This window comes from Lacerta agilis, chromosome 10, assembly GCF_009819535.1.
Source record: "Lacerta agilis isolate rLacAgi1 chromosome 10, rLacAgi1.pri, whole genome shotgun sequence".
In the NCBI taxonomy this organism is placed as follows: Eukaryota; Metazoa; Chordata; class Lepidosauria; order Squamata; family Lacertidae; genus Lacerta; species Lacerta agilis.
In genome coordinates, this window is record NC_046321.1 from 40960528 (window position 1) to 40987366 (window position 26839).

At 39.7% G+C, this 26839-nt stretch overlaps 1 protein-coding gene across 1 annotated transcript in view; it reads left to right on the forward strand.

Annotated features, from left to right (window-relative positions):
* CAPS2 (calcyphosine 2) overlaps window positions 1-20719 on the forward strand; it is a 32329-nt gene extending 11610 nt beyond the window's left edge. The window contains 10 exon segments of the mRNA XM_033162243.1: window positions 651-770; window positions 3957-4031; window positions 5207-5302; window positions 5399-5492; window positions 10306-10424; window positions 11155-11231; window positions 14583-14737; window positions 14991-15110; window positions 18770-18866; window positions 20269-20719. Coding sequence (XP_033018134.1) covers window positions 651-770; window positions 3957-4031; window positions 5207-5302; window positions 5399-5492; window positions 10306-10424; window positions 11155-11231; window positions 14583-14737; window positions 14991-15110; window positions 18770-18866; window positions 20269-20444 — 1129 coding nt within the window. The 3' untranslated portion in view covers window positions 20445-20719.
* Window positions 20720-26839: the final 6120 nt, after the last annotated feature.

The window sequence follows — 26839 nt, forward strand, 5'->3', positions numbered from 1 at the left end:
TTGAGGCCCGTGAAGAGTTGGAGGTTGAGCAAGGATGTTTGGAGGGAACAATTGTAGTAGAGTTTGGTGGATTTTTGGTTTTTTTTTAAGTGTTTTTCAAGGGTTGCCAGAGATTTAGAGGTTTTTGCAATGGTGTTCCCAATATATGCGATTTCACTTAAACATAAGGTGCCTTGGAACATAGCCCCTGGAGTTGCGTGTATTTAAAAGAACCCAGAAAAGAATCATGTTGTGAGGTACTGTGAGCTGAGCGGCAAGAAGGATGGGAGAAAGAGTTTAGGGAGGAGGTAGAATACACCAGGCGTGCCTGTCCTTTTTCTCTCCCACTTCCCCCTCCGCTCATCAGTCCCTGTGCTTGTTTCCAGTGCATCCTGCCTCTGTGGCAGAATTGTGACCAAATCTTTTGTTGTGAATAGGGTTAAATGGTGAAAGCATTGCTAACTTAGTTATACTGTGTAATTTAGACAAAACATTCATTATTTTAAAATTGTATGCATAAATCTGAATGCATAGATTCTGCGGCTGTCTCTTGATGTCTTCTATGTAGTAGCTCGTTCCAATGTAAGAATTTGACTTTATATTTTAATTCTATAAAACTATTTCCATGAAATCATGTGGGGCTTGGGGTTTTTTGTTTGTTTGTTTGTTAGAGCTGTGATAAGTGATCCAGAACAAAATGGGAATGCAGATACTTATGAGAAGGATCTTATGCTTCCAGGATTAAGGACAGCACCTCTACGCTTTAGAAAAAGAACATTACATGAAACAAGGTAAGTATATGCTGTTGTGTTTGCTTGTCTTACTGAATATAGCCTTAAAATTATTTCAAGATGAAGCTTTGGTTGATCTAAGACAGTGCATCTGTGTTTCTTTGTTTTATCTAAAAGAGAGCCAATCACTCAGACCTGTTTTGTCTTTGAAATAAATGTTTTGTTTTTTCTTCATATTCATATTCAGTTATGGTTTAAGACAAACTGTGGCTTATTGTGATGTTTTAATTGGATCATTAAATCTGAAAGAGCCCAGGTATAAGAAACATGAGTTATTTTTTGTAATGAAGTAACAGCTAGCTTTTTTCTACAAATGGAATTAAGCAGATGAAAGATCAACAAATGCAATATACACCCTCAGGTGATCATTTCTAATTACACTTTTAAATAAGGTTATTCAAAATAGATCACTGATTAGTTTTACTATGTTCCTTACAAAAACTCTGCTTTGGAGATAGGACCATAGCTGTCAACTTTCCGTTTTTTTGCGGGAAATTCCCTTATTCCAACGCTGTTTCCCACTGCAAAAAAGGGAAGGTTGACACCTATGGCCGTTTCCCAATGCAAGAAAAAGGAAGGTTGACAGCTATGGACAGGACCCTAAAAGATTTCATCAGTATATTTTGACAGGAACATACTACTGTATTTTTCGCACCATAAGACACACTTTTTCCCGCCTGAAAAGTAAGGGGAAATATCTGTGCGTCTTATGGAGCGAATGCATGGTCCCTGGAGCCAAATTGCCTAGGGGCCAAAAGCAGATCGTGCTCTTTTTTTTTTTACAAAGAGAGAAGGGGGTGTTGAAAGGAAGCCGCTGAACAGCTGTTCAGCAAGTGATCGGGAGAGAGATAAGGCTCCCTTTCCAGCCCTGCCCCCTTGCCCAGGCCTCTATTGTTGAATGCAGAGGGAGGCTGTTTGTTTCCCCAGCGACATGTGACTGGCTGATTAGATTATCTGTCTGGAAACTGTAGAAATGGCTGTAGGACTAGAAGCTGCAGAACTGTGAGTTGAACCCCATAAAAACGGGGCTTTTCCACTTTGAAAAAGAAGCTGCACCACTTTCAGCTGATCCTCAAAAAAGCAGGGCTTTTCCCTTTGCAAAAAAAGCTGCACCACTTTCGGGCTGATCCTCAAAAAAGCAGGGCTTTTCCCTTTGCAAAAAAAGCTGCACCACTTTCAGCTCATCCTCAAAAAAGCAGGGTTTTTCCCTTTGCAAAAAAAGCTGCACCACTTTCAGCTGATCTCAGAAAGCAGGGCTTTCCCTTTACAAAAAAAGCTGCACCACTTTCAGCTGATCCTCAAAAAAACAGGGCTTTCCTCCTCTAAAACCTAGGTGCGTCTTATGTTCAGGTGGTTGTTATGGAGCGAAAAATACGGTATATGCCCGTATATTTTGATGGGACCAATCCAACAATCTTTACTAGAGATTGAGACTAAGGGTGATATTCAACTAAATTTTCCTAAGACTAGACCCATTGAAATTAATGAACATAAACATATCATTCATTATTAGGTGTCCAACCAGACAGCAGTATTCTGGTTGATTTCATTCTAGTAAACAAAGCTGTTGAATTGGAGCACAGCCAGTTGGACCCCATGTGGCAACTGTTCTTCCCTGGGTCTTTCCTGGGATTATTGCAATGTGGGGTTGCCCTTGAAGATGACTTGGAAACTTCAGTTGGTCCAGTATACAGTAGTAAGATTACTAGGCTAACTGTGGTTCCCTTTGGATCATATAACTCCAGTTTTAAAATATCTGCATTAGTTGCCAGTTTACCTGTTCACTTTAGTGTTTAAAACCATAAACCACTTAGCTCCCAAATATCTGAAAGACCACCTCTTTCCCTACAGACCCTCTAGGGTGCTAAGATCAGCAGAGGGGGCCCTCTTGGTTGTTCTGAAGCTCAGGAGGTGGCAGCCCAGGAGAGGGCATGCTATATGGCAGTCTCTAAATTGTGTGGAACTCCTGCTCCAGAGAGGTGCATCTGGCAACCTCATTATACAGTCCTTGATGAATGCTGAAGACGTGCGTTTTTGACCTGCCGGTTGGCAAATGAGATATATATTTTTAGGACCCACCTTATTTTTAATTGTATTTTTTATTTTAAGTTTTTAAAAACTTTTAAATTGTGAAAACCATACTGGGACATTAGAGTGAAGGATGGATAATAATATTTTACTACAGTTTCATAGCCAACAGCTAGTTTGGTAACATCCCCAGAGTTGTCCTATCTAGTCCTTAGTGTGTCTTACCAGATGTCAATAATCTAGATGAAATGGAAATTGTAGCCCCTTTCATGTGTAAATCTCATGGAGGCATCATGGAAAGACCAGTGTCTTACATGCTGGCTGCTCCAGCACCTGGAGCGGCGCACATGCTGTGTACCCGGGGGTGGGGCTAGCCGTGCGCAGGGGTGGGTTGAGCATCTTGGGGGCGTGGCGATGTCACCCCCTCAGGGATGACACCCAGGGCAGACCACACCCACTGCACCCCCTTCCTCCGACAGTGGGTGTGGGCCCTATCTGCACTTAAGAAGTCTGTATGTGTTCTCACACATAGGGATTACTAACCATGTGGAAGCCTAATAATGCATGGAAGCCTGTGAACAAGCAGCAGCTATTCATCTCTAGGCTTTTTTAGTGCTGACATCCATGCCAACTTTTGAACACCTGGGGGTGAGCCAGCTGTGTGCCTGATGCCAGGGCCAGCAGTGCAGCTCCACTCTCTACTCATTGGGCCTACCCTGTGTATGACTTGGTTGAACATCAATCAATGTTACAATTGGTGTTTTATTTATTACATAGTTTTCATTTACGTAATTGTAAGCTGCCTCAAGTGTTTTGCAGAAAAATGGGATATAAATATTTTGATAAATAGTGTTTCCAACATCATTGTAATGCTGAACTGAAGTGGGGAGTTTAGATCATTAAGGAATTTCTTCACAGTATTGATCTCCACTAGAGAGCTGTGAAAAAGGAATGTGGCTGATAGCATAAATAGTGAGCACATATTTCCTGTTGTATTTGTTGTTGGTTTGTTAGCAATTGGAATTCACATGTTGACTTTGCCCACTGCTTTCATGATTTGTTCTCCTCGTAATTCATGAGCATTTTTAATTTCAGAAGTAGCTTGCATGAAGAATGTTTATTTTTGCTTGTAACTAATATTGTGAATTATTTTTACAGAATAAGGCCTAGATCAGCATTAACTGAAAATGTGCTTTCCAACAAATTACGCTTTGATGGTAGATTACTATCAAGGTATGTCTAAAACTTTTTAAGCATTTTGTAACGCAAGTATGTTTTAACTGAGGATGCTACTTTCACGTCTATATCATATTCCAGTAGTTTCTAATAAGATAATGAAAGAATATTGCATGTTTCTCCCTGAGGAAGTTATGGAAGAAAGGCAACCAACCCAGGGTGGCAGACTAGGTGAGGAATCCTGTATAAGAGCTGGGAGGGTTGGAAGGAAGGGCAGCCTTTGGTGTCACTGGAAGATTATCTGACCACTGAGATACAGTGGGTAAGATTGGAGTCACTGTAAGCCACTGTGGAAATGGTGATAGTTTAGCTCCTTTGCGCGCTCTCTCTCTCTGTGTAAAATCAAACTGCTGCTGCTATTGATGAAGGAAAGAGAAGAGGGTCAGCTATGATACTATCTTTTGTGGTTTTTATTAGTTTTTATTTTACTGCTTTGTTATTATCTGAGGATCCAGCTAGCTAGCTAGACTATTACTGATTAGTTAAATTATTGTTTGACATATTAAGTACTGTGCTTTGTAAGGTTTCAATTGTTTATTTGAGACAATATGCATCTGGGCAGTGGTAGATAGAGGGGAGGAGGCACAGAATACTATTTTTCGCAAGGAGGCTATATATATATATATATTACACTGTCCTGGTGTTGGCATAATGGGGTAATTATCTTTAGATGCTCTTTTATTGAGGTTATTCACTGTTGAATTGTTGATGACTTATGTGTTACTTTGTATGATTGTTTATCTGTTGGTTGTTAACCACCCTGAGCTGCAGTTCGGAGGAAGGACAGGATAATAAGAAACTAAAAAAAGCTACATGTAAAATATTGCACAACCTGTGTACTGTGGCCTTAATCTAACATTACATGAACAAAACAGTGGGCTGCTGTATGCACATTTTAATGGACTGAAAAACTCCATTCATAAATAAGAGTTTTGTGAATGTAGCCCCAAATTGTTGACAAAACTCTTTCATTTGCTTAGAGGAGGTAAGAGGTAGGGGCATGCCTGCAAGCATAGGAAGTAATTCATTTGTTCATTTACTGTACTTTGTATCTAGAAAATTATTCTTATGGTAGATGACGTACCTAACGTGCCAAGTTCTTGTCTGTTCGGTTGATAGGGTTCTACTATTTTTTTTAAAAAAACTTACGATAGCTTCTGTTACCTTTATAGAAATGGTCGCGATGCTTGTCGAGAACTGATTGGATTTTTCTTTGCATATGACAAATCTCTAACTGTATACGAATATCGGCAATTTGGAAAAAATAGGTATGTAGAACAAGGAATAACTTCAGAATTTTATCAAATCATTACTGCTCAGGAAATGAACTTAAATGTTTGGTTTTGCTTTTTAATTTTACACAGAACAAATGCTCTACCTTTCATTCAGAAGGGAGTTTATACTCATCAGCGTGGACAGAGAAAAGGAAAGCAATATTGTCTAAGTGATGTCTATGTTGTAAGTATGGTGAACCTCCATGAAAATGCTTACCTCTAAAGGTTTGTGGCTCTGCTGTTGTTAGGTGTGGTGATCTGATTTTAAAATCTTCCTATAATATTTTTCTTGCACGTCATATGTTAGGATGATGTTTTTGAAATTTCAAAATTGTTCCAATGAAATGTTCAGAAGAATTTTACTCTAGTTCCCCAGTACTAAACTAGACAAATTAAGTTTTCTATTGTTTTCTGTGGCCAACCATCAAGTAGATAAACTCAAGGAAAAAAGATGGTGGGATAAAATATTGGTTCCACAAGCACAGTGAATTTCTCTAATTGGAACAAAGCTGTGCCACTACAAAGATGGTTTGAAGAATGTTAGCCTGGGAGTATTTTGGAAAGGAGACATACATTTGCAAACTGAATAATCTGAAGTCTGTTGTTGAACTCATGCGTGGAGGTGGGGGTTTTAACACCTCAGTGTAAAAGTGTAAGTAAGCAGTAAAAATCTACTTAATCAGGAGAAGCGCCTGAAGACTGACTAAAGAAAACTGGGGGGTATGTGATGTGGCAAATGATATGTGTATATTTGTGTAGTTTTGTGATGAAATGTTAGTTTAATGTTTCTATTTTGGTTTTCATATATTTCTTTTTTTTCCCATATTTATTTATTTATTTACGATACTTAATCTTACACTCGTCATTCTGAATATAAAAAGTAAAAGTACAAAATCAAAGAAAGACAAAAACAACAACAACACAGCAATAATGATGTAACATAAAATACCAACCCAAAGTAGCACCAATGAAAACATTGGCACACACCAACATATAAAAAATTATATAAAACGACTAGTACATTATTTTATACGCACCCACACCCACACCCACCAACATTACAATTCTTCTTAATTTCTTGACTTAAACATAAATTATTAACCTAAATTAAACCTTAATTTCCTACTTAAATATGCATACATTTACACACATACAGACTTCCTGTCTTTCCTGATAAGCATTCCTTTTCTGCTCTTGAAAGTACATAACATTTTCATTTGTCCTTTATTTAGTTCCAAAACCTTCTACAAAACCAAACACAGCTTCTTTTTCTGACTTAGGGTATTCTCCTCCAGGGTCATTCAAAGGCCACCACGGACTTTATACCATTTTTGATGCCTTGCAGGTATTTTGTATATCTCTCCCATTTTTTCACGAATACCTGTCTATTATTTCCTCTCAAGCTACTAGTCAGCAGGGGCCATCTCGACATACTCTTGAAACTTATATTGCCATTCTTTTACTTTTGGTACACTCTCCCCTTTCCAATTTGATGCTATCAACGTTCTTGCTGCTGCCGCTCCATATAGAAAAATATCTTTTGAGCTCTCTGGGATGTCATTCTCAATGATACTTAAAAGGAATGCCTCTGGCTTTTTAAGGAAAGATACTCCTAGAATTTTCTTGAGTTCTTCATATACTAAGTTCCAGAACTCCTTGATCTTTTTGCAGGTCCACCACATGTGGTACATGTCCCCGTTGGCTTCTCCACAACGCCAACAGTTGTTAGCTAGATTTTTATACATTTTGGAGAGCCGTGACGGGGTCAGGTACCACCTGTACTGCATCTTTAACATATTTTCTTTAATGCTGTAACATGCAGTGAACTTCATTGTTGTTTTCCAAAGTTTTTCCCACTGATGTAACATTATAGGGTGGCCTATATCTTGAGCCCATCTGACCATGACTTCTTTGACTTCCTCCTCTTGAACCTTCCAATCTAAAAGAATTTGATACAGCTTAGATATTATTTTAGTTTTAGTGTTCAATATTTCTGTCTCAAATTTTGACGATTTTTCGGCAAATCCAGTTTTTTTATCTTTTTTGAAGGTTTCGTATAACTGATAATAGTCAAGCCAGCTCGTAAGATGTTCTTTTATTTCCTCATAATCTCTTAGGGCTATTTGATTGTCCTTTTCTTTTAGTAACTCATTATACTTTAGCCAATTCCCTTTCATATTCTTCTTCTTTAATACTATAGCCTCTTCAGGGGAGATCCATTTAGGCATTTTGGGTTCCAAAAGTCCTTTGTATCTTTCCCACACTTTAAATAATGCATTTCTTATTATGTGTCCCCTAAAACCTTTATGAACTCTTGCTTTATCGTACTGTAAGTAGGCATGCCAACCATAACGGTTGTCATGCCCTTCTAAATCTAAGAGTTCCGTATTTTCCAGTTGGCACCAGTCTTTAATCCAAGAGAGGCACGCTGCCTCATAATATAATTTGAAATCTGGGAGCCCAAATCCTCCTCTGTTTTTGTGATCTATTAAGAGAGTATGTTTAATTCTTGGTCTGTTTCCAGACCAAATGAATTTTGAGACTTCCTTCTGCCAGGCCTCAATACAACTTATATTCCCTATAATAGGGATAGATTGAAAAAGGAACAGTAGCTTGGGTAGAATATTCATTTTAACCACTGAGATACGTCCCCAAAAGGATAGTTTTAACTTGCTCCACGTTTCCATGTTCTTTTTAATATCAGTCCATACTTTCACATAGTTATCCTCATATAAATTTATGTTTTTTGTGGATATCCAAATTCCCAAATATTTTATCTTTTGACATACTTTGATTTTTGTTAGTTTTTCAATTTCCTCTTTTTCTCCAGGTGACATGTTCTTAGCCATCAACTTGGTCTTACTTAAATTCAGTTTGAATCCCGCAACCTTTCCAAATGATTTTATTATTTCCAGCACTTTTATCAAACTTTCTTTAGGATCTTCAGTTGTTATAATCAGGTCATCAGCAAACGCCCGTAGTTTGTAAGTATTTTTTCCTAGGGTTACTCCCTGGTTTTCATATATTTCATAAGGCCAGTTGCCTGGGAAAAACAGGGATAAGTACTAATGTGAGAAATGGGGGATGCGGCAGCCTGGGCCGGCTTGGAAAGTAACTGTTTGAACTGTTAAACTAAGGAGAGGAAGAGAAGGAATGGAGGGCTAGTGAGGAAGGAAAAAGTGTTGTGAGGATCTGGTGTGGGGAGAATGATCAAGTGCTGAAAGCAGCTGTGGGGGGTAGAGTCAGAACGAAGCAGTAATGGGGAACAGGACTGGTTATGCATGGCAGTCTGGATCAGAGTATGAGTGTCCCTTCTCAGGAACACCACACCATCATAAGGGACTCGGCTGGGGGAAAGTGGTGCAGTGTCTGTTCATTGTACAAGAAAGGTAAAGCTATTCCTTCCCTCATTAATAATAAAGGTAGTTTTAACAAAGGCATTTGTGTAGGCACTTTCCAGAGTGCGGACTTGGGAGTGTGACCCTCCACCTGTCACATGCCAGTGGATTTGTATTCTGTGCCTAAATCTTGGTTTTATGAATTGTTCTGTTGAATATATCAATTGTAAATAGTACTGTATTAGTAGAATAAGACTGCATGTCTTACTTTTCCCACAAGAGGGCAATCAGTAGCAGTCAAGAAAGGGTTATTAATTGCTAACTTTTATAATCAAATTACAACAGCTTTGTTTCTTAATGGGCATTTCCTTTTATTGACTACCTGCAAAATGCAATGGCATGCCTTTTGTAAATTGATCATAATTTATTAGAATCTGAAAGGATTTATTGCAAAATTTTAAGACACCACAGCTTTTGTTTTTGGGTGTATTGTTTTAGATATTGCTATTCTTTTTAGCATTCAAGAAAAACAACTAATTGCTGAATAATAGGTGACAGAAGAATTGTGTTCACTTTTTATTATATGGTCCAGAACCTTGGGTGTGAACTAAATGTGTAAATTAATTTGAAGAGGTGCTAAATTATACTGTGCAGTTAATACAAAGAGTATTCCTATTGTGAGGTTTTTGCAATCATCTGTGAACAGAGGGATAAAGCAAACTTTGGATTTTGAGAATCTGTGACCCATACTATTTGGAGCAGTCTTTGATTCTGCCACAATTGAGTCTCTAGTAACAAGTTTCTAGCTGGATAAAAGGGTATTGCAAGCTCCTCTGTATTTCCTCCGTGGTCATTGGGCTATCACAGCAGACAGGATAGTTTTGTTAGCTGCTCATCTGTTCCTCAGTACATGTATTGAAAGAGACTTCTGTAGTATTATATTTTGGAAATAAACAATTCAAGCTCTTAAGGTTAGATAGATTCTTGGTATCTAGTCATTGTTAAAAATGTCACATCATGGGGGGCACATCACCTTGAACAGGTGAGCACTCTTAATTTATATTGCTATGAATCACTAAATACTGCTTTTCCCGTCCCCCATTCAATTCCCATAACTAGACATGTCTTTAATTGAGTGCACCACTCTGAATGCATTTGTTCATGTCACTGTACTTGTAATTGTTCTAGTGACTAGAACATTTCCAGGCTATGCAAGTAGAGAGGTTCTATGACAATGGGAGCAATCAACAAAGGCAGGGAGCAGATAAAATCATGTTACTAAATTAGGGCATTGTTAGGAAATAGAGCTAACTTACTGCAGGCACTTGGGGCATTGTGGGAATAGACAAGGTATTTGGGTGGAATGGAGCTTGTGGGTGGCTGGTTGGCAGAATGAGCAAGGACAGCTGAGGATTGAGAGTTCTAATTGAATAGTAGCTATTGTTGCTAGTATTGCTAGAGAACATTAGATAAACTGCTTAGGAGAAACGAGAAGATTTGAGTATAGGAACCAAATGGTGTCTGTGCTTGCATAAGAGAAGCATATGTGAAATCTTTCATCTTTATGAAGATAGTAGTGATGAGTGAGTTATATTTTGTGGAATATTGTAAGGAAAAAAATAATAGGGCATGCTTGTAAATCACTTTTATTGCCGACAGGGAGCAGACCTAACTTTTTTGAGTGTGCAACACCCTGCCCTTCCAGAAAGTATTAAACAGAAACCGGTATTTACAATCCGTGTCACAAATATTGATGAAACTGCTAGAGCTTTTCTAAAGTAAGTGGATTTAGTCTAAAGGGTCAGATTTTATTTCTTGTCTTGAAAATATGTTCACAAATAAAGGTTTATGTTGACTTGGGAGATTTGGGGTTTTTGCTGGATCTTTATGGGCATAAGTGTTATATCTGATTCGACAGATACTGTGAAGCTGAAATTACTAAGATCTACTCAGGGTTTCTGCTGCCATGAATGCCACTTGCATCCCTGTAATCCTTGATCTGTACTTCTAGGACTTCCCTGATAGCATAGCAGGCCTAAGGTTTAGAGATCATCAGTAAAATCATAGTGGGATTTTTTGGAGGTGAGTGAGGGAAAGAACTCTTTAGCAAACAAATTAGAAGAGAGGTAGCAATTAGAAGCAAGGATAGCAAAGATGCTAAAATGACAAGATGGGTGGTGGTTGGATAATCTTCTAAACTGGGTGGAAATATGCAACTTGTTTTGAATTGGGTTGAACTCCATCTGAAAAATCAAGCTCTGGTTGACCAGGTTATAAGAGCATTTATACTAGCTTTGGCTGGTTTGCCAACCTAAGAAAGGGTGCTTCATAGCACTTAAATAAATTGGTTTCAAAAAATGCTGAATTTTGATCAGTTACTATAAAGCATTTTATAAATTACACATAACTGCCTTTTCCTAGCATACTTGTAGGTGATAATTTGAGTAGATCTATGAAAATTAACTTCTGTTATGTGTAGCGTGGTTCTAATGAATTAATATATTATAGGAATTTTGATGTGGAAAATGAGGAACATGCTATCAAACAAGAAAGTGAAGACAATATTATTTTACAGAATGTTCAAGGTTTGTATATCCCAAAGCATGTGCCTTCATGGAAGGATGGCTTTTGCTTTTTAACTATATTAAAATATCTAGGTGTAAAATCCCACCTTTATTACTATTATTATTATTACTATTACTATTATTATGTTTTCCAGTAAAAAAGGAGGTCTGGTACTTTGTACCAGTGAGTGCTTTCACAGAAAAAGCCCTGATTATTAATATTTATTTGCTGCTTGCTACAAAAAACAGCAACTTACAATTTCTTTCAAAAACAATATAATTCCAAATTAAATTATATCAAAAAGTTGTTGACTTAAAGTGCTCATCCTGCAATAACAAAGAGGATACATACTACCCTACCCAACTAAAGTGGAAACAGCAATTAAGAGCAGAATGCCAGCTAGAATCGTTACTGCTTATACGTATAAACTGAATGTACCTGCTTATCTTATCCCTTTTATTTATGCTGCCATCAGTGATTTTTTTTCTAGGAAAATGTGCCGGTACTCACCGTGAAGTTGTTACAGTAAGTGCCACACTTTAACAACAACAACAGAGGTGCCGGTACTGTGTACTCTTGAGTACCCCCTGAAAAAACTATAAGCACTGGCTGCTTCCATTAAATTATAAAAAAAGTTTCTATTCGTATAACACACAATACTGGATTTAGTCATGGGATGAAAAGGCCGGAGACTTAATTCTAAAAGTGAAGCAATTATTTATTAAAACTTGTTTATAGTATTATAGAACATGATTATTTGTAGGTAAGATGCTAGATTTAAAAGATACTAGCTTTAAAGAGGTATCTATTTTCTTGTCCTGATTCTCTTCTGTATTCCGAGCCAGTAGCCAATTACCCTTGTATTCTTTTCTCTCTAGCTAACTCAGGCTTTACAGAGGTCTTCGCCTGAAGTCTTCTCTTTGGTCAAAGTTCTCTTCCTCAGTTAACTCATGGGCTTTATAAAGGATTCAATCTGGTCAGGAATCACTGTGTCTTGAGCACTGTGGAGAAAAGCTGTATATATGTTTGTTTATGTTCATGTTTTGAAATGAAAATAGTTTGTAACTGATTTGAGGCCTTGTACTGTTATGATGTTGTAAGCCTGTGTAACAGTATATCTTGGTGACAGATTCTGGCAGAGGAGATAGAGACCTATTGCTTCCAGTGTGGTGTAGTGGTTAAGAGCGGTAGACTTGTAATCTGGGGAACCGGGTTCGTGTCTCCACTCCTCCACATGCAGCTGCTGGGTGACCTTGGGCTAGTCACACTTCTTTGAAGTCTCTCAGCCCCACTCACCTCACAGAGTGTTTGTTGTGGGGGAGGAAGGGAAAGGAGAATGTTAGCTGCTTTGAGACTCCTTCGGGTAGTGAAAAGCGGGATATCAAATCCAAACTCTTCTTCTTCTTCTTTATTAAGTGGGGCCAGGATCAGGTAAATCCAGTCTGATTGATCTAGGTGACAGCAGAATGATTGAGGTTCCATTCATATGGGCGTTAACTAGGTTTTGACCGTTGAGGAGTGGGGTGATAGTGATTTGATGAGGGCAGTGTGAGGTATAAGACCAGACAATAACAGAGGGGAAACTGAGGCCCATAATGTAATACTCAAGCGTGTTGTTATGCTTATCCAATAAAGATCAGCAGTAGTAAGCCAGGTGCTGAGTTGTTCTAAGACGCTGTCCTGTATATAGATTTTACCAGAGAAAGGTTGCGCAGGTGAATACCACCAAGCACTCTCCCAAGGTGAGTGCAATGCCAGGTATGATTGCCAACATTTTTCTCCACCCAGATGCCCATACCCTTTAAAAAAATTTCAGCCAAGCACATAAAGATGAATTTGCACAATTGCTAGTTGACTGTACAACAAGAGGAGCTTTTGGTTGTAGATGCAGATTGTCCCCAGTACCTGGACTGGGCTGTGTGCAATTTAGATTGGGGTGGAATCTTAAGGAATTTTATCTCCAGTCAAAGGTGCTTGGAGGTTGTTGTCAACAACAGTGTCTCTTGAATCTTCAGAAACTGTTAACAAATGCCTTTAAGATCCCAGTGTATCCCTTTCTGTAAATAGCATCCCTTGAATAAACCAACAATCTTAGTTTAAAGTTCATCTAGTGGTGATGTCCCTTCTCATGCCTAAGCCTACAGTACATGCTCTTAGAAGATTTTGAAAGCATTCTGACTGAATGGGTGGCATTCAGTTTTTGAAAGCTTTGATAGCTAAACGTCAGTGTTTATATACAAGTGAAGCTGTGGAAACCCAGTGTATCCAACATGGACAATTGTCAACAGCTGACAAATCTGGGTTCTGTTATTTTAGAGCACTGCTGTTTTACTCTTTCTTTCTCTGCAGACTTCCAAAAATTTCAGCCATGGTGTCCTGGCTGCTTCTTCCTGGACAACTGCATGCTGCCACTAGACCTCTCCCTCCTTCAGCTGCTTCCTCTTGACGGCAGGGGCTTCTTCAGCTCCCATTCTTTTCATACTCTCTTTTCTGTCTTCTCTCAGACTCCGATTCCAGACTTTCCCACAGTAGTGTTGTTTCTGCCCTTTTATTCTTTCCTGTCAGACTCCTTTAACCAATCAAAAGGGACTCTCTGACATGCCATTGGCCTTTAATTAAGGACCAGTGAGTTCAAATGGAACGTCCATTAAATGGTCTGTTACAGCTTGGCCTTTTTGATTCTGTTGACCCATGTAAATGTAACAGTGTCCGGTGTCAGCAGACATAATGGAAAATTTCACAAGACACAGTCACCTCTTTAGTAACTATACAAAAACATAGCTGTCTGTTGGTTTTGTATACATTATATGTGCCAGGCCTCTGTTAGAAGTAAATTGATAATCACATTCAGCAAACTATTTACAATTCAAACAGTTTTTATAATGTAACGACATTAACTTGTGTAACTTTCATTTCACAATGTTCTCCATGTTCTTGGTTTTTTTTTAAAAAATGTTTCTGGTGATATTTATTCCATTTTATTCCATTTGTGTCAGTAAATAACTAATTCTTAGTTACAACCTAAAGTCCTTTTATTCTGCGACATGTAATAATGTTAATAGTTTATTAACATTATTACATGTCCATAATAAATGGACTTTAGGTTGTTACTAAGAAATATAGTTATTTACTGGTGCAAAACAAAACCTTTATGTATCCATTTACTTGTTTATTTATTTAAGGTTATCTCTTAGCACAGTGGAAGAAAATATTTTTGCATGCACAAGGTCTGAGGTTAAATATGCAGCAACCCCAGTGAAAATATCTCATGTAGCAGGACTTTCAAAGTCCTCTGCCTAAGATCTTGGAGAATAATTATAAGTCAGAATAGACAATATTAAAATGTTCCCTGCTTTTACCTTTTTTTTCAGACAGGCTAAGAGAAAAACTAAGTAAAAGAGGAGTTCGTACAATTACAAGATTAGGAAAGTACTTCCGGGAGCTGGAAAAGAAACAACGTGGAATTCTTACAAAAGCAGACTTTGAGCAAGCACTGAAAGTGTTTCATTTAGACATTTCTGATAAGGTATGCTATCATGAACCCACTCTTCTTAGGGAATCTACTGATCTCCATCTGCAAACAGCTTAGTATTGAAATGGTTTTAAATATGTTTTTTATTGTTTTGTCACCTGTTTGCCGCCCTGTACTTCTTTGGGATGAGGAGTAGGATAGAAGTTTAATAAATAATAACATGGCATCTGCCATTGTTGCGTTATGTGGTAGTGTTAGGCTATGTGCTGAATTGCAACTTATTTGACACAAAATTCTTTAATTTTAGGAGTTTGAATCTTTGTGGTTAATGCTTAATGACAACAGAAATGATGGAGTTGATTATGCTGAGTTTACTCGTGCCATCCTTGGCGAAATGAATGAATATAGGAAAGCATTTGTGAGAAAAGTAAGTGAGTTTTAAATATATACATATGTGTAGTTTATCTACATATCTGTGTGGATCACAGCAGACTATGGGGGTTCTTAAAGAAATGGGAGTACCTGACTACCTTATCTGTCTCCTGAGAAATCTCTATGTGGGACAAGAAGCAACAGTTAGAACTGGATATGGAACAACTGATTGGTTCAAAATTGGGAATGGTGTACGACAAGGCTGTATATTGTCTCCCTGCTTATTTAACTTATATGCAGAATACCGTATATCGCGGCGTATAAGACGACTTTTTAAGCCCGAAAAATCTTCTCTAAAGTCGGGGGTTGTCTTGTACGCCGGCAACATCATACGACGTGACCCGGAGTTCCGCCCCGCCACTGGCTGCGTGCGCACGCCGACTCAGCGTGCCGTGCGTGCGCCGTCTAAGCCACCATGGAGCCTCTCCCCGGCGCTCCAGCCGCAACCGCTGCCTCAGCCGCCATGGAGCCCGGGCTGGGCGTGGGCGGCAAGCGCGGAGGCCTCCTTTGGGGCGACGGGGAGGTTCTCCCCGCTGCCCCAGGCGTCGCTGCCGCCGCCTCAGCAGCCGTGGAGGCCGTCCTGCGCTTCAGCGGGAAGCGCGGAGGCCTCCTTTGGGGCGATGGGGAGGTTCTCCCCGCTGCCCCAGGCGTCGCTGCCGCTGCCTCAGCAGCCGTGGAGGCCGTCCTGCGCTTCAGCGGGAAGCGCGGAGGCCTCCTTTGGGGCGACGGGGAGGTTCTCCCCGCTGTCCCAGGCGTCGCTGCCGCCGCCTCAGCAGCCGTGGAGGCCGTCCTGCGCTTCGGCGGGAAGCGCGGAGGCCTCCTTTGGAGCGACGGGGAGGTTCTCCCCGCTGCCCCAGGCGTCGCTGCCACCGCCTCAGCAGCCGTGGAGGCCGTCCTGCGCTTCGGCGGGAAGCGCGGAGGCCTCCTTTGGAGCGACGGGGAGATTCTCCCCGCTGCCCCAGGCGTTGCTGCCGCCGCCTCAGCAGCCGTGGAGGCCGTCCTGCGCTTCGGCGGGAAGCGCGGAGGCCTCCTTTGGAGCGACGGGGAGATTCTCCCCGCTGCCCCAGGCGTCGCTGCCGCCGCCTCAGCAGCCATGGAGGCCGCTGTGCGCTTGGGCGGCAAGCGCGGAGATCTCTTGTGTGGCGCGGGGGACGCTCTCCCCGCCGCTGCCGCCGCCTCAGCAGCCATGGATCCCGGGCTGGGTGAGTATACCCCAAACTCTGTTTTTTCACATAAAAAGTTGGGGGGTCGTCTTATACGCCGAGTCGCCTTATACGCTGCGATATACGGTACATCATGCGAAAACCTGGACTGGATGAATCCCAAACCAGAATTAAGATTGCTGGAAGAAATATCAACAACCTCAGATATGCAGATGACACAACTTGATAGCAGAAAGTGAGGAGGAATTAAAGAACCTCTTATGAGAGTGAAAAAGGAGAATGCAAAATATGGTCTGAAGCTCAACATCAAAAAAACTAAGATCATGGCCATTGGTCCCATCACATCCTGGCAAATAGAAGGGGAATAAATGGAGGCAGTGACAGATTTTACCTTCTGGGGCTCCATGATCACGAAATTAAAAGATGCCTGCTTCTTGGGAGAAAAGCAATGACAAACCTAGACAACATCTTAAAAAGCAGAGACATCACCTTGCCGACAAAGGTCCGTATAGTTAAAGCTATGGTTTTCCCAGTAGTGATGTATGGAAGTGAGAGCTGGACCATAGAAAAGGCTGATCGCCGAAGAATTGATGCTTTTGAATTGTGGTGCTGGAGGAGACTCTTGAGAGTCCCATGGACTGCAAAAAGATCAAACTGATCCATCCTGAAGGAAATCAGCCCTGAGTGCTCACTGGAAGGACAGATCCTGAAGCTGAGGCTGCAGTACTTTGGCCACCTCATGAGAAAAGAAGACTCCCTGGAAAAGACCCTGATGTTGGGAAAGATTGAAGGCACAAGGAGAAGGGGATGACAGAGGACGAGATGGTTGGACAGTGTTCTCGAAGCTACCAACATGAGTCTGACCAAACTGCGGGAGGCAGTGGAAGACAGGAGTGCCTGGTGTGCTCTGGTCCATGGGGTCATGAAGAGTTGGACACGACTAAATGACTAAACAACAAGTTTATCTACAGATAACTAAGAAGTACTGATCTGCTTAATGCTTTATTGTTAAATGCTATCTAGTACCCTATGTATACTTTAAGATCATTAATCACTATATGTTTTGAAGAAATGTTTGCTTCCTCTGGTTTGTCATTTAACAGTTCTTGTTGCCTTTATAATAATTGACTTGCCCCATTGACTTTTCTGGAACAACAAATAAATACCTTTGAAACTGCAACCAGAATTCTGCAAGTGTTGATACAAATTTTAGTCATTTTATTTTATTCTGTACTCCTTTGGGGGGCAGGGATCGGTGATTGAGACTGGACAAGTTACTAAAATTTGTTTCTTACCATTTGTAAAAAAGGAATACTGTATAAGTTTTCTGATAAATATTTCCAGATTGTGTCATTATTAAAAAACTAATCATGATTTCATTTACTTAAAGCATTTCTATACCACCCTTTTTAATATTTATTATAAGCATTTCAGTTTATAATTTGTTTCTCTGTCTTTGCTCTCTTTCAATCCCTCTTCCTCTCTTTTGCACTTTTTGCATGCATAACCAACAAAATGTTACTCCTTAAGGCCACAATACCCATGCCACAATAATGCACTGCAAATATCAAAACAGATTAGAGGCATGCACTGCAAAATAGTCTTTCACCTGCAGGTCTGTTTTGCATGCTAGAATAAAGGTATCATTCCTGGTATTTAGTCCTATAGTCCTTGAACCTGTTAGGCATTTCACTTTGTGAAAATATAACTCCTGTTTTGAACAGTACCAATCTTTTTTTCCGCCTTTGGCAACGGATGTGCAGAAGAAGAGAGGAATCTTTCTAGGTCATTTGAATAAAATTTGTCAGTTGGTGAGAAAATGAGTGAGTCAGTGAGAAAATGCTTTATGCATCAGGCAGAAAAAAAGTGTTAATGAATTGGCAGTGTTGACCAAAAAAATCTAAAAAACAAAATAAAACCCTTCACCCTAAACAGACTTGTGGGCATGAAATACCTGACTTGGATCCAAGTAAGTTACACTCACAATATGAAACTGATGTACTTAAGTTAGTCAGGTCTATTAATTTCAATGGGCTTAGTCTTTGAGTAAGAATAACATTGGAGACAACAGTTTATATTTTGACGTAAAAGTCATTAAACAGCCTGCTTTTCTGATACCAGTTACAAAAGTTACTGTTTTAAATTGTATGCCACTTCAATACATTTTTTTAAAAGTAGTATATAAATATTTTAATAAATAAATAAAATTAAATGCTTGCTTCCAGTGAAGTGTGTGTAGTTAGGCACACCCAGCTATTTACTTTACTATTCCATTTTTTATCTTTCTCCAAACTCAACATGGGGGTGTAGGTTCACAACTAAGATGATTTCTTTACTTATAGGTTTTGGTTTGTTTTTTAAAAAAATGAACATTCTGTCTTTTTAAGGTCAAACCAACCAAGTAATTCTTATCATTCAAGATGCCAGGTGTATGTAAGCATAATTTGTGTTCCTCTTCCTTGCTCTTTTCTGACCATTGTCTTTGTTTCAGGCTTATATGAAGCTGGATTATAACAAAACTGGCAGTGTTCCTATGACAGATATCAAGAAATGTTATTGTGCTATAAAACATCCTCAAGTCGTAGCAGGTAATTAATGTACAAGAAAGTAATTGTCGATTTGTCTTGTTATCAACATCGTATTATCTATCCCACTTCTTCTGACTAGCCCAACAACACAAAGGGAAAGGAGGATGTCTGTTCTGACTGCTCTGAACTTGTGGGGAAGGCAGGGCGAGTCACTCATATTGTGTGCCCTGTTTTGGTGTAAATGGCAAAAGGTGGGTTGTTGTTGTTGTTGTTTTGCCACAACTGCATTCTCTCGGCCTAACTGGAATAAGAGGCTGGTGCTTCTTCTCCCTTAGGACTTCTAGATGTGTTACAGGATGGGAGGGACTGAGGTTACAACAATTAATGACTGGTCACAAAGGCTATTTGTGGATGCCTAAGTTTGTCCATTAGGGGGAAAAAATACTTGTTTTTATTAAGTACCAGATTTCCATGTACATATCTTTGAACATATACCATTACATCCTTTTGGTACCACAATAAGCTGTAATGAACTCTGCTGAACATGAGACAAAAAATTAATATGCGCTCATTCGTCCCAAGGTGAGTGGTCAATGCTGTGTCCATCGTATAGTCTGAAAAGGTATGAAGAAGGCTCACAAAGTATACAGAAAGCTTTGTGATAGAATCCCCAGCCCCTTCAATACTGATGTAGCAACTCAGGGAGAAGGGCTCAAAGCTTTTTTACTTTGGGTTGATAGTGATTGAAAGGAGTAGATGCTTTGCACATTGCTTTCTGACCCATTTTAGTCACACTTTGGGAATGTGGGAAAGAGGGGAGCTAGCATCTTCTTGTCAACAATTCACATCTTATTTGAATGGCTTGCCTTACATTTCGATAATAAAGTTACCAACTGACTCAAAAAATGGACTATCCTGCTCCAGTGCTTTTAACAGCAACTAAGGTTTAATTTGTGTTAATTGAACTTGAAAATATTGTCTGAAATATGAATATGAGTATTGATTATAATCATTGTGATATTGAAAACAGGGTAGTGATTCTTTCTTTTTTGGTTTATTTAATTTAGAAAAAATATGGTGTAAAATGGGTTTCAAAAATGGTTATATCATGGACATAGCAATGATGGCTGGTAACTTCCAAGCCACCATTCTGTATATATTTATCAAAAATTCTTCAAATCCATACTATAGAACAAGATTGCTTTGGTTAATTTCCTCATTCATATCTACAGATTGGGGTAATGAAAGACTAAAAAAACTGAGATAAAATTCCCTTTCTAAGATTCCCTTTGACCTTCTCCTGCCTTGGTTTGCCTCCTGCAATTTTCACTTAAGAAATCCCTTTATGTTAAATTCTTATTGTATTTTTAATAACAATGACACATGGATTTTGATTTTGTCTATTTTTCTGCTCTCTTGGCATCCATGCTAACATCTTTAATAATAAGCAATATTTTAACAGGTGATGCAAAAGAAGAAGAAATTAGATCTTCATTTCTAGAAACTCTGGAGGATGCCGGCAGCAATGCTAATGAAGTGTCATTCTGTGAGTTTGAGGACTATTATGAAGGATTAAGTATTGGAATTTTGGATGATGAAGATTTTGTTAACACATTAAGGAACCCCTGGGGGATTTAGTGTAAACATCTAGATGGGAAGCAGTACCAGAATTTGAAACATGTTAACTTCTTGCATGAAAATGTCTTAAATTAGCCTGAATAGTCTGAAGATATTTCAGTAATTTTTTAGAATGTTGTTTGTTCATCTCTTTTGAACTTTACACCTTTACACTCTGAATATTCTTAATATGAAAGCTGTGTTTTGGTACAAATTCAGAATATTTTCCTGCCTCTGAAAACTGTTATTAAGACTTCATCCTAGATAAGGAAACTGTGTGTTTTGTTAAATCGGAACTGAGTAAAAGGAGATATGAGAAAGGAAGTTTTGATCAATATAGTTTGTTTTTTTAGGTGATTGTATGCAACCACTATACAATGACTGCTTCTAGTAAGTCTCTAGATTTAGAAGTGCTTTTAAAAGGCTTATTACCAGAAAGGCTGATACTATTGCAATTCCCTACCAGTTTCTGACAGATCACACTACAAAATGTATCAACAACTCTTTCAGTGGTTTCCCCATGTTTTTCCCAGGCTTCCTATGTTGTTCCTTAAGTACAAACCCAATAGCATGGAAAGTTATATGCAGATGTGCTTTTACGACATTTTAGAAGTTGCTCATGGTAAGACTGACATGCATCTCATAGCAGTAGCTACATTTCTTGTTAACTGCAAATTTTATCTGAAAAGTGTGTTCTAATTGAAGCATTGTACTTTTATAAAATGACATTTTGAAAACACATCAATTTCTTAGCTATTTCTAGAACTCATTGTATATTTTACTTCTTCACCCACGTGCTTTCCTGATTGTGGTAGTGGTTGTTGCGTTGACAGCACATGACCACACCTACTGAAGATCTGTTTTATTGTGATTACTGGAAATGGTTGTAATTTTATATGATCTCATCTGTTATGTTTTAACTGAGTTGTATACCACTTTGAGATTTTATATATATATATATATAGGTTATAAAAATGCTTTTAAATAAATAAATGCCTTGGTTTACGGGTATATAGTTTGCATATATTCCATTGTTATGATCTGCCATTATTTTGGTTGGGTGTTGGTTTGCTTTTACTAAAAAGGTAGAGAACAGCTTATTTGATCTTAATGTGCACATTCTTTTTAATCATCCCACTAATAATTATGTATTTAAATTGTGCCTTTGAAATACAGATTATATTGATGCTGAAGAGATTTATTTATTATTATTAAACTTGTTATGTGAAATACGCAATTTAATGTTAGAGACTTTTCGTAACCAAATTTCATTTTTAATTATGTAGTATTAAACATATATTAAACTATAGCATTAAACTATGGATGTTTACTATGCATGCAAGTGTTGGTCTGTTTTATTATGTTATCCCACCTTTCATTTCAAGAACAAATACTAAGGCGGTTCACAAACAAAATAACAAGAATAAAACCAAGAATACAGTTACCTGTAATTAAAATACAACTACATTAAAATGTCCATAATTAAAATATAAAATACGGAAGCTTATTAAAACAGCATAACAGCATAACAGTTAAAACCGTTAAAAACCATTAAAACAAAAATGAAAGCAGGATATTCAATTCAGGAGATCTGGGAAATATTTTCTTAAACACTATATGCCACACTTGGTGGTAGGTAAAGGTAAAGGGACCCCTGACCATCAGGTCCAGTTGTGTCTGACTGGGGTTGTGACGTTCATTTCACTCTATAGGCCGAGGGAGCCGGCGTTTGTCCGCAGACAGCTTCCGGGTCATATGGCCAGCATGACAAAGCTGCTTCTGGCGAACCAGAGCAGTGCACGGAAATGCCGTTTACCTTCCTGCTGGAGCGGTCCCTATTTATCTACTTGCACTTTGACAAGCTTTCGAACTGCTAGGTGGGCAGGAGCTGGGACCGAGCAACGGGAGCTCACCCCGTGGCAGGAATTCGAACCGCCGACCTTCTGATCAGCAAGCCCTAGGCTCTGTGGTTTAACCCACAGCACCACCTGGGTCCCAACTGCAGTGATTACCCCAACTGCAGTGATAAAACGTCTTATTAGGTCCTCATTCATTAAATCCACATTTTGGTCCATAAACAAATTTAGTTGTTTTTTTTTTTCAATTTCCAAGAAAGTTACAGTCCCACCACATATGGAAATGTGTTCTAACTGAAGTGGAGTCCCTCCAGCATTTTGCAGAGGAGAGCAACCAAGATGATAAAGGGTCTGGAAACCAAGCCTTATAAGGAACAGTTGAGAGAGCTGGGTACTCAACTCATTCATTTTATTACGGTCGAGGACCAGCTCTTAATAGAGCTGGGTATGCTTAGCTGGGAAAGAGGAGACTGATGAGAGGAGATATGATGGCCACCTTCAAATATCTAGAGGGCTGGCACATAGAAGATGGAGCAAGCTTGTTTTCTCCTGCTCTGGGGAGTATGGCTCAAAGCAATGGATTCAAGTAACAAGAAATGAGATTCCGACTAAACATCAGGAAGAACTTTCTGACAGGAAGAGCTGTTTGGCCGTGGAACCGAGGTTGTGGACTGTCTCCTTGGAGGTTTTTAAGCAGAGGTTGAATGGCCATCTGTCATGGATGCTTTCGTTGAGATTCCTGCATTGCAGGGGGTTGGACTAGATGACTTTCATGGTCCCTTCCAACTCTTAAGATTCTATGATTCTGTGACTATTTTCTATTCAAATCTTTTCTTTCCTCCCAACAATATTGGAGGATCTTGCTACTCAGAAATCAGTGGGTGGTGGCAGCTGCCAATCTATGTTTGGTTTAATTCCATTGAAAATGGTGAAGACATGCTAATTTTCTTACCTTGTGACCCATAGGGTGTGGAACAATACAGAGAGGGATAAGGACTATCTGAAGGACCCCATCACGTCATTGATGCAGCTTAGTCATTTCCCAACAAATATCTATTGTGATGTGAGGAGAAGATTCCATTGTAGTAAAGTATGAGTTAAATAGCTGTACTTAATTGGCTGAGGCAGCAATATTTTATTCTGTTTCAAACTTTATTAAGTGAATCCTTAATACTCTTTTGAGCTCAATCTAATTCCGAGATCCTGCTATTTTCCTCAACACAAATTAAACCCTGTAATCAAGCTGATACAAAGGTTTTTGCTTCTGAATTATTTTTGTTTTATGATTGTGTTTACATAGGAGCACTACAGACAACTGCATGTGTATACAGTGGTACCCCGCTAGACGAATGCTTCGCTAGACGAAAAACTCGCTAGACGAAAGCATTCGTCTAGCGGGAGGCTGCCCCGCTAGACGAAAAAGTCTATGGGGCTGCCTCGCAAGACGAAAAAATTTCGTCTTTTTTTTTTCGTTTTTGCGGAGCGCGGCTCCCATTGCCGCTCCGCAAGACGAAAACCCCGCTAGACGAAAATTTTCGCGGGACGAATTATTTTCGTCTAGCGGGGCACCACTGTATGTGAATCCAGTAAACATGCCAGCACTGGGGTTCAATTAATCCCTACCTCTTCCCACAGTGTTTCAGAAACCAGAAAAAGTACCTGAGATTTGGAAACTTGAATCTTAAATGGCTGACTTCACGTAGTGTTCTAAGGATAAGAGGATTTAAGGTGCTTGAATGTCAAGCCAGTGCTCCAATTTCACTCTTTTAAAAATAACACTTTGGAATGGCCTGAAAGCTTTCAACCTATACAACTCTAGAGACGGGGGGGGGGGAGGGGGGAGGGACATGTGATTGTGTTGTAAAGCCTGTCTTAACATATATTTGCAGTTGTCTTAAAAGGAAACTAATGAATCTTCTTTCAGGAGGAAAAAGCCTTGTGACACAAAACAGCCCCCTTCAGTTTGTATCAACTGCAAATCCATCCCCTACTACAGCTGCACCCAGATAGGAAAATAAGATTGAGGTGGCTTTCCATCTCACTAATCCCATGTCATTTACAACTGAGAAAGCTATAAAACCACCACTTTGAATTCCAGCTGGAAACTTATCAGAAGCTAATTCAGATCCTGCAACATGCTCCTGAACTGATGGTCTAATTAATCTGCAAAGCATGACATTCTGCATAAGCTTTAGATTTTTTGGTCTCTTAGGATGACATTCAGTCGCAAAGAAACAAGGATATGGACAGTTGTAGCATAACCTTACAATGGAGACAAAATATAACACTTATTTTTCATGGTATAAATTAAAGGTACTCTAAATAGGATTAAAGGAAAGCATTAAAGGGTTACCAAGCCAGATGTCTTCTGCACTAAAGCTATTTGGCTGGTTAATCAAGGTTTACAAATGAATCTTGGAGTTAAAAGGTTTAGAATTGCTACAGGGACAAACTATTGGCTTCTTTTTAATTAGCACACTTAAGTCAGAAATATGCAAATTATTCCACAACCTAAGAACAGTTTTGTAATCTACAGCATAGTGGCTTCATGTGCCTTTGGGTCTACTCTGCTAGAATGGCTGGTCCCTATGTTTATTATGGCTCAATGTCACCCTGAGTTAGTTATTTTAGAGTGTCATTTATCTCTGTAGATTGAAAAGAGAAACAACAGACAGCAGAAGTGAGAGCCTGGACTATTGAACTTCTGTGCTTCAAAGCTACAAGGCAACAAGAAAGAAGACTAGATGCATTTAAAGCATGCATAGGCAAACTCGGCCCTCCAGATGTTTTGGGACTACAACTCCCATCATCCCTGACTACTGGTCCTGTTGGCTAGGGATGATGAGAGTTGTACTCCCAAAACATCTGGAGGGCCGAGTTTGCCTATGCCTGATTTAAAGCATACTTGCCTATATAAATTTAACTTGGAGGAGTACTACTATCCATCATACAGTTTGATCCAGGAAGCAAATAATTGGGTTGAGTGACTGGTTTCATGTGCAAATCCAGGAATATGATGTGGCACTATGAATCCTGAATGGAGGCTGCACAGTGACATTCCCACTTTTTTTTTTACTAAATAGGTAGAAACAATAATAGTACTGGACCATTGGCCCTTTCTATGTAGGGAAGCAACACATTCAATTTACAAGATATAACAGGATGCCACTGAAGCTCTTCCTAGAGACTTTAGTGGGAAATGCTGCTGGAAAATAGGTAGAGCAATCTCAGCATTGGTCCTTTGCAGAAGATTGTTCTGTTTCCATGGCAGTAGACAGCTCCATCCAAACAGAAGCAGTTTTCTCTGCAAAAGTTACACGGGGGAGGGGAAAACGCAACCCAAATGAAGGTGGAAAGCATCTGATCTACAAGTAAGCATATCACTTCTACTGTGATCTTTTGTAAATTCTGAAATGGGAATAAGAAAGTTCTTCCTGCCTGCACATATGAGGCTGCAACTTTGAGAATGGCATCCATTGTAGTTGATTTACACATTAGCCTCTTAAAAGAAATATGTTTATTATGGTATCCCTCTGCCTGACTTGGAATCTAGAAGAAACCAAGAGGGTGTCTTCCAGCAGCAGCAGCTACTTCCAGGACTTGCTGATCCCTTTTCCTGCCCCATGATTCTTGAAAAGAGGGAGAAGCTTTCACTGCCACATGGATCCACACTACCAGCATCACTTAGCTGTTTCAGCACACCAGTATCTTGCTTACTGTATCAGTAGGTGCTCTTTCTTGTGGGCAAGAATGAAAGCCCAGTTCAATCCACTTGAAACTCATACAAATGAGAGGCAGGAAGAAGTTTCTAACAACCTTCTCAAAAGGTCTGTGGTTTAACCTGTTTTATACTTTCTATTCTCTTTGGCCCTTTCACACATCATGCTAACATGGGTGTGTGCTATCCCGGAGAGCAGATTGCAGCTGATTTGCATCTCTCTAGTGCCCAGGTGGCGCTGTGGGTTAAACCACAGAGTCTAGGGCTTGCCGATCAGAAGGTCGGCGGTTCGAATCCCTGTGACGGGGTGAGCTCCCGTTGCTCGGTCCCAGCTCCTTCCCACCTAGCAGTTTGAAAGCACATCAAAGTGCAAGTAGATAAATAGGGACCGCTCCAGCGGGAAGGTAAACGGCATTTCCGTGCGCTGCTCTGGTTCACCAGAAGCAGCTTTGTCATGCTAGCCACATGACCTGGAAGCTGTCTGCGGACAAACGCCGGCTCCCTTGGCCTATAGAGCGAGATGAGCGCCGCAACCCCAGAGTCGGACACGACTGGACCTAATGATCAGGGGCCCCTTTACCTTTACCTAGTTGTTTTGCAACTTTGCTATGCTCAGCGAAGCCTGTCTTGGCTTAGTGCAGGGGTTGGGAACCTGTAATTCTCCAGATGTGTTGGACTGCAATCCCATCAGCTTTAGCCAGCATAGCCAAGGTCAGAGATGATGGGAGTTACAGACCAGTACCATCTGGATACCATGTGTTCCCTATCCTTGGCTTAGTGTGTCATCCAAACACAAGACTCAAGGTTAACTCTCCAGAGTCTCACCACAAGCTGTTACCAAG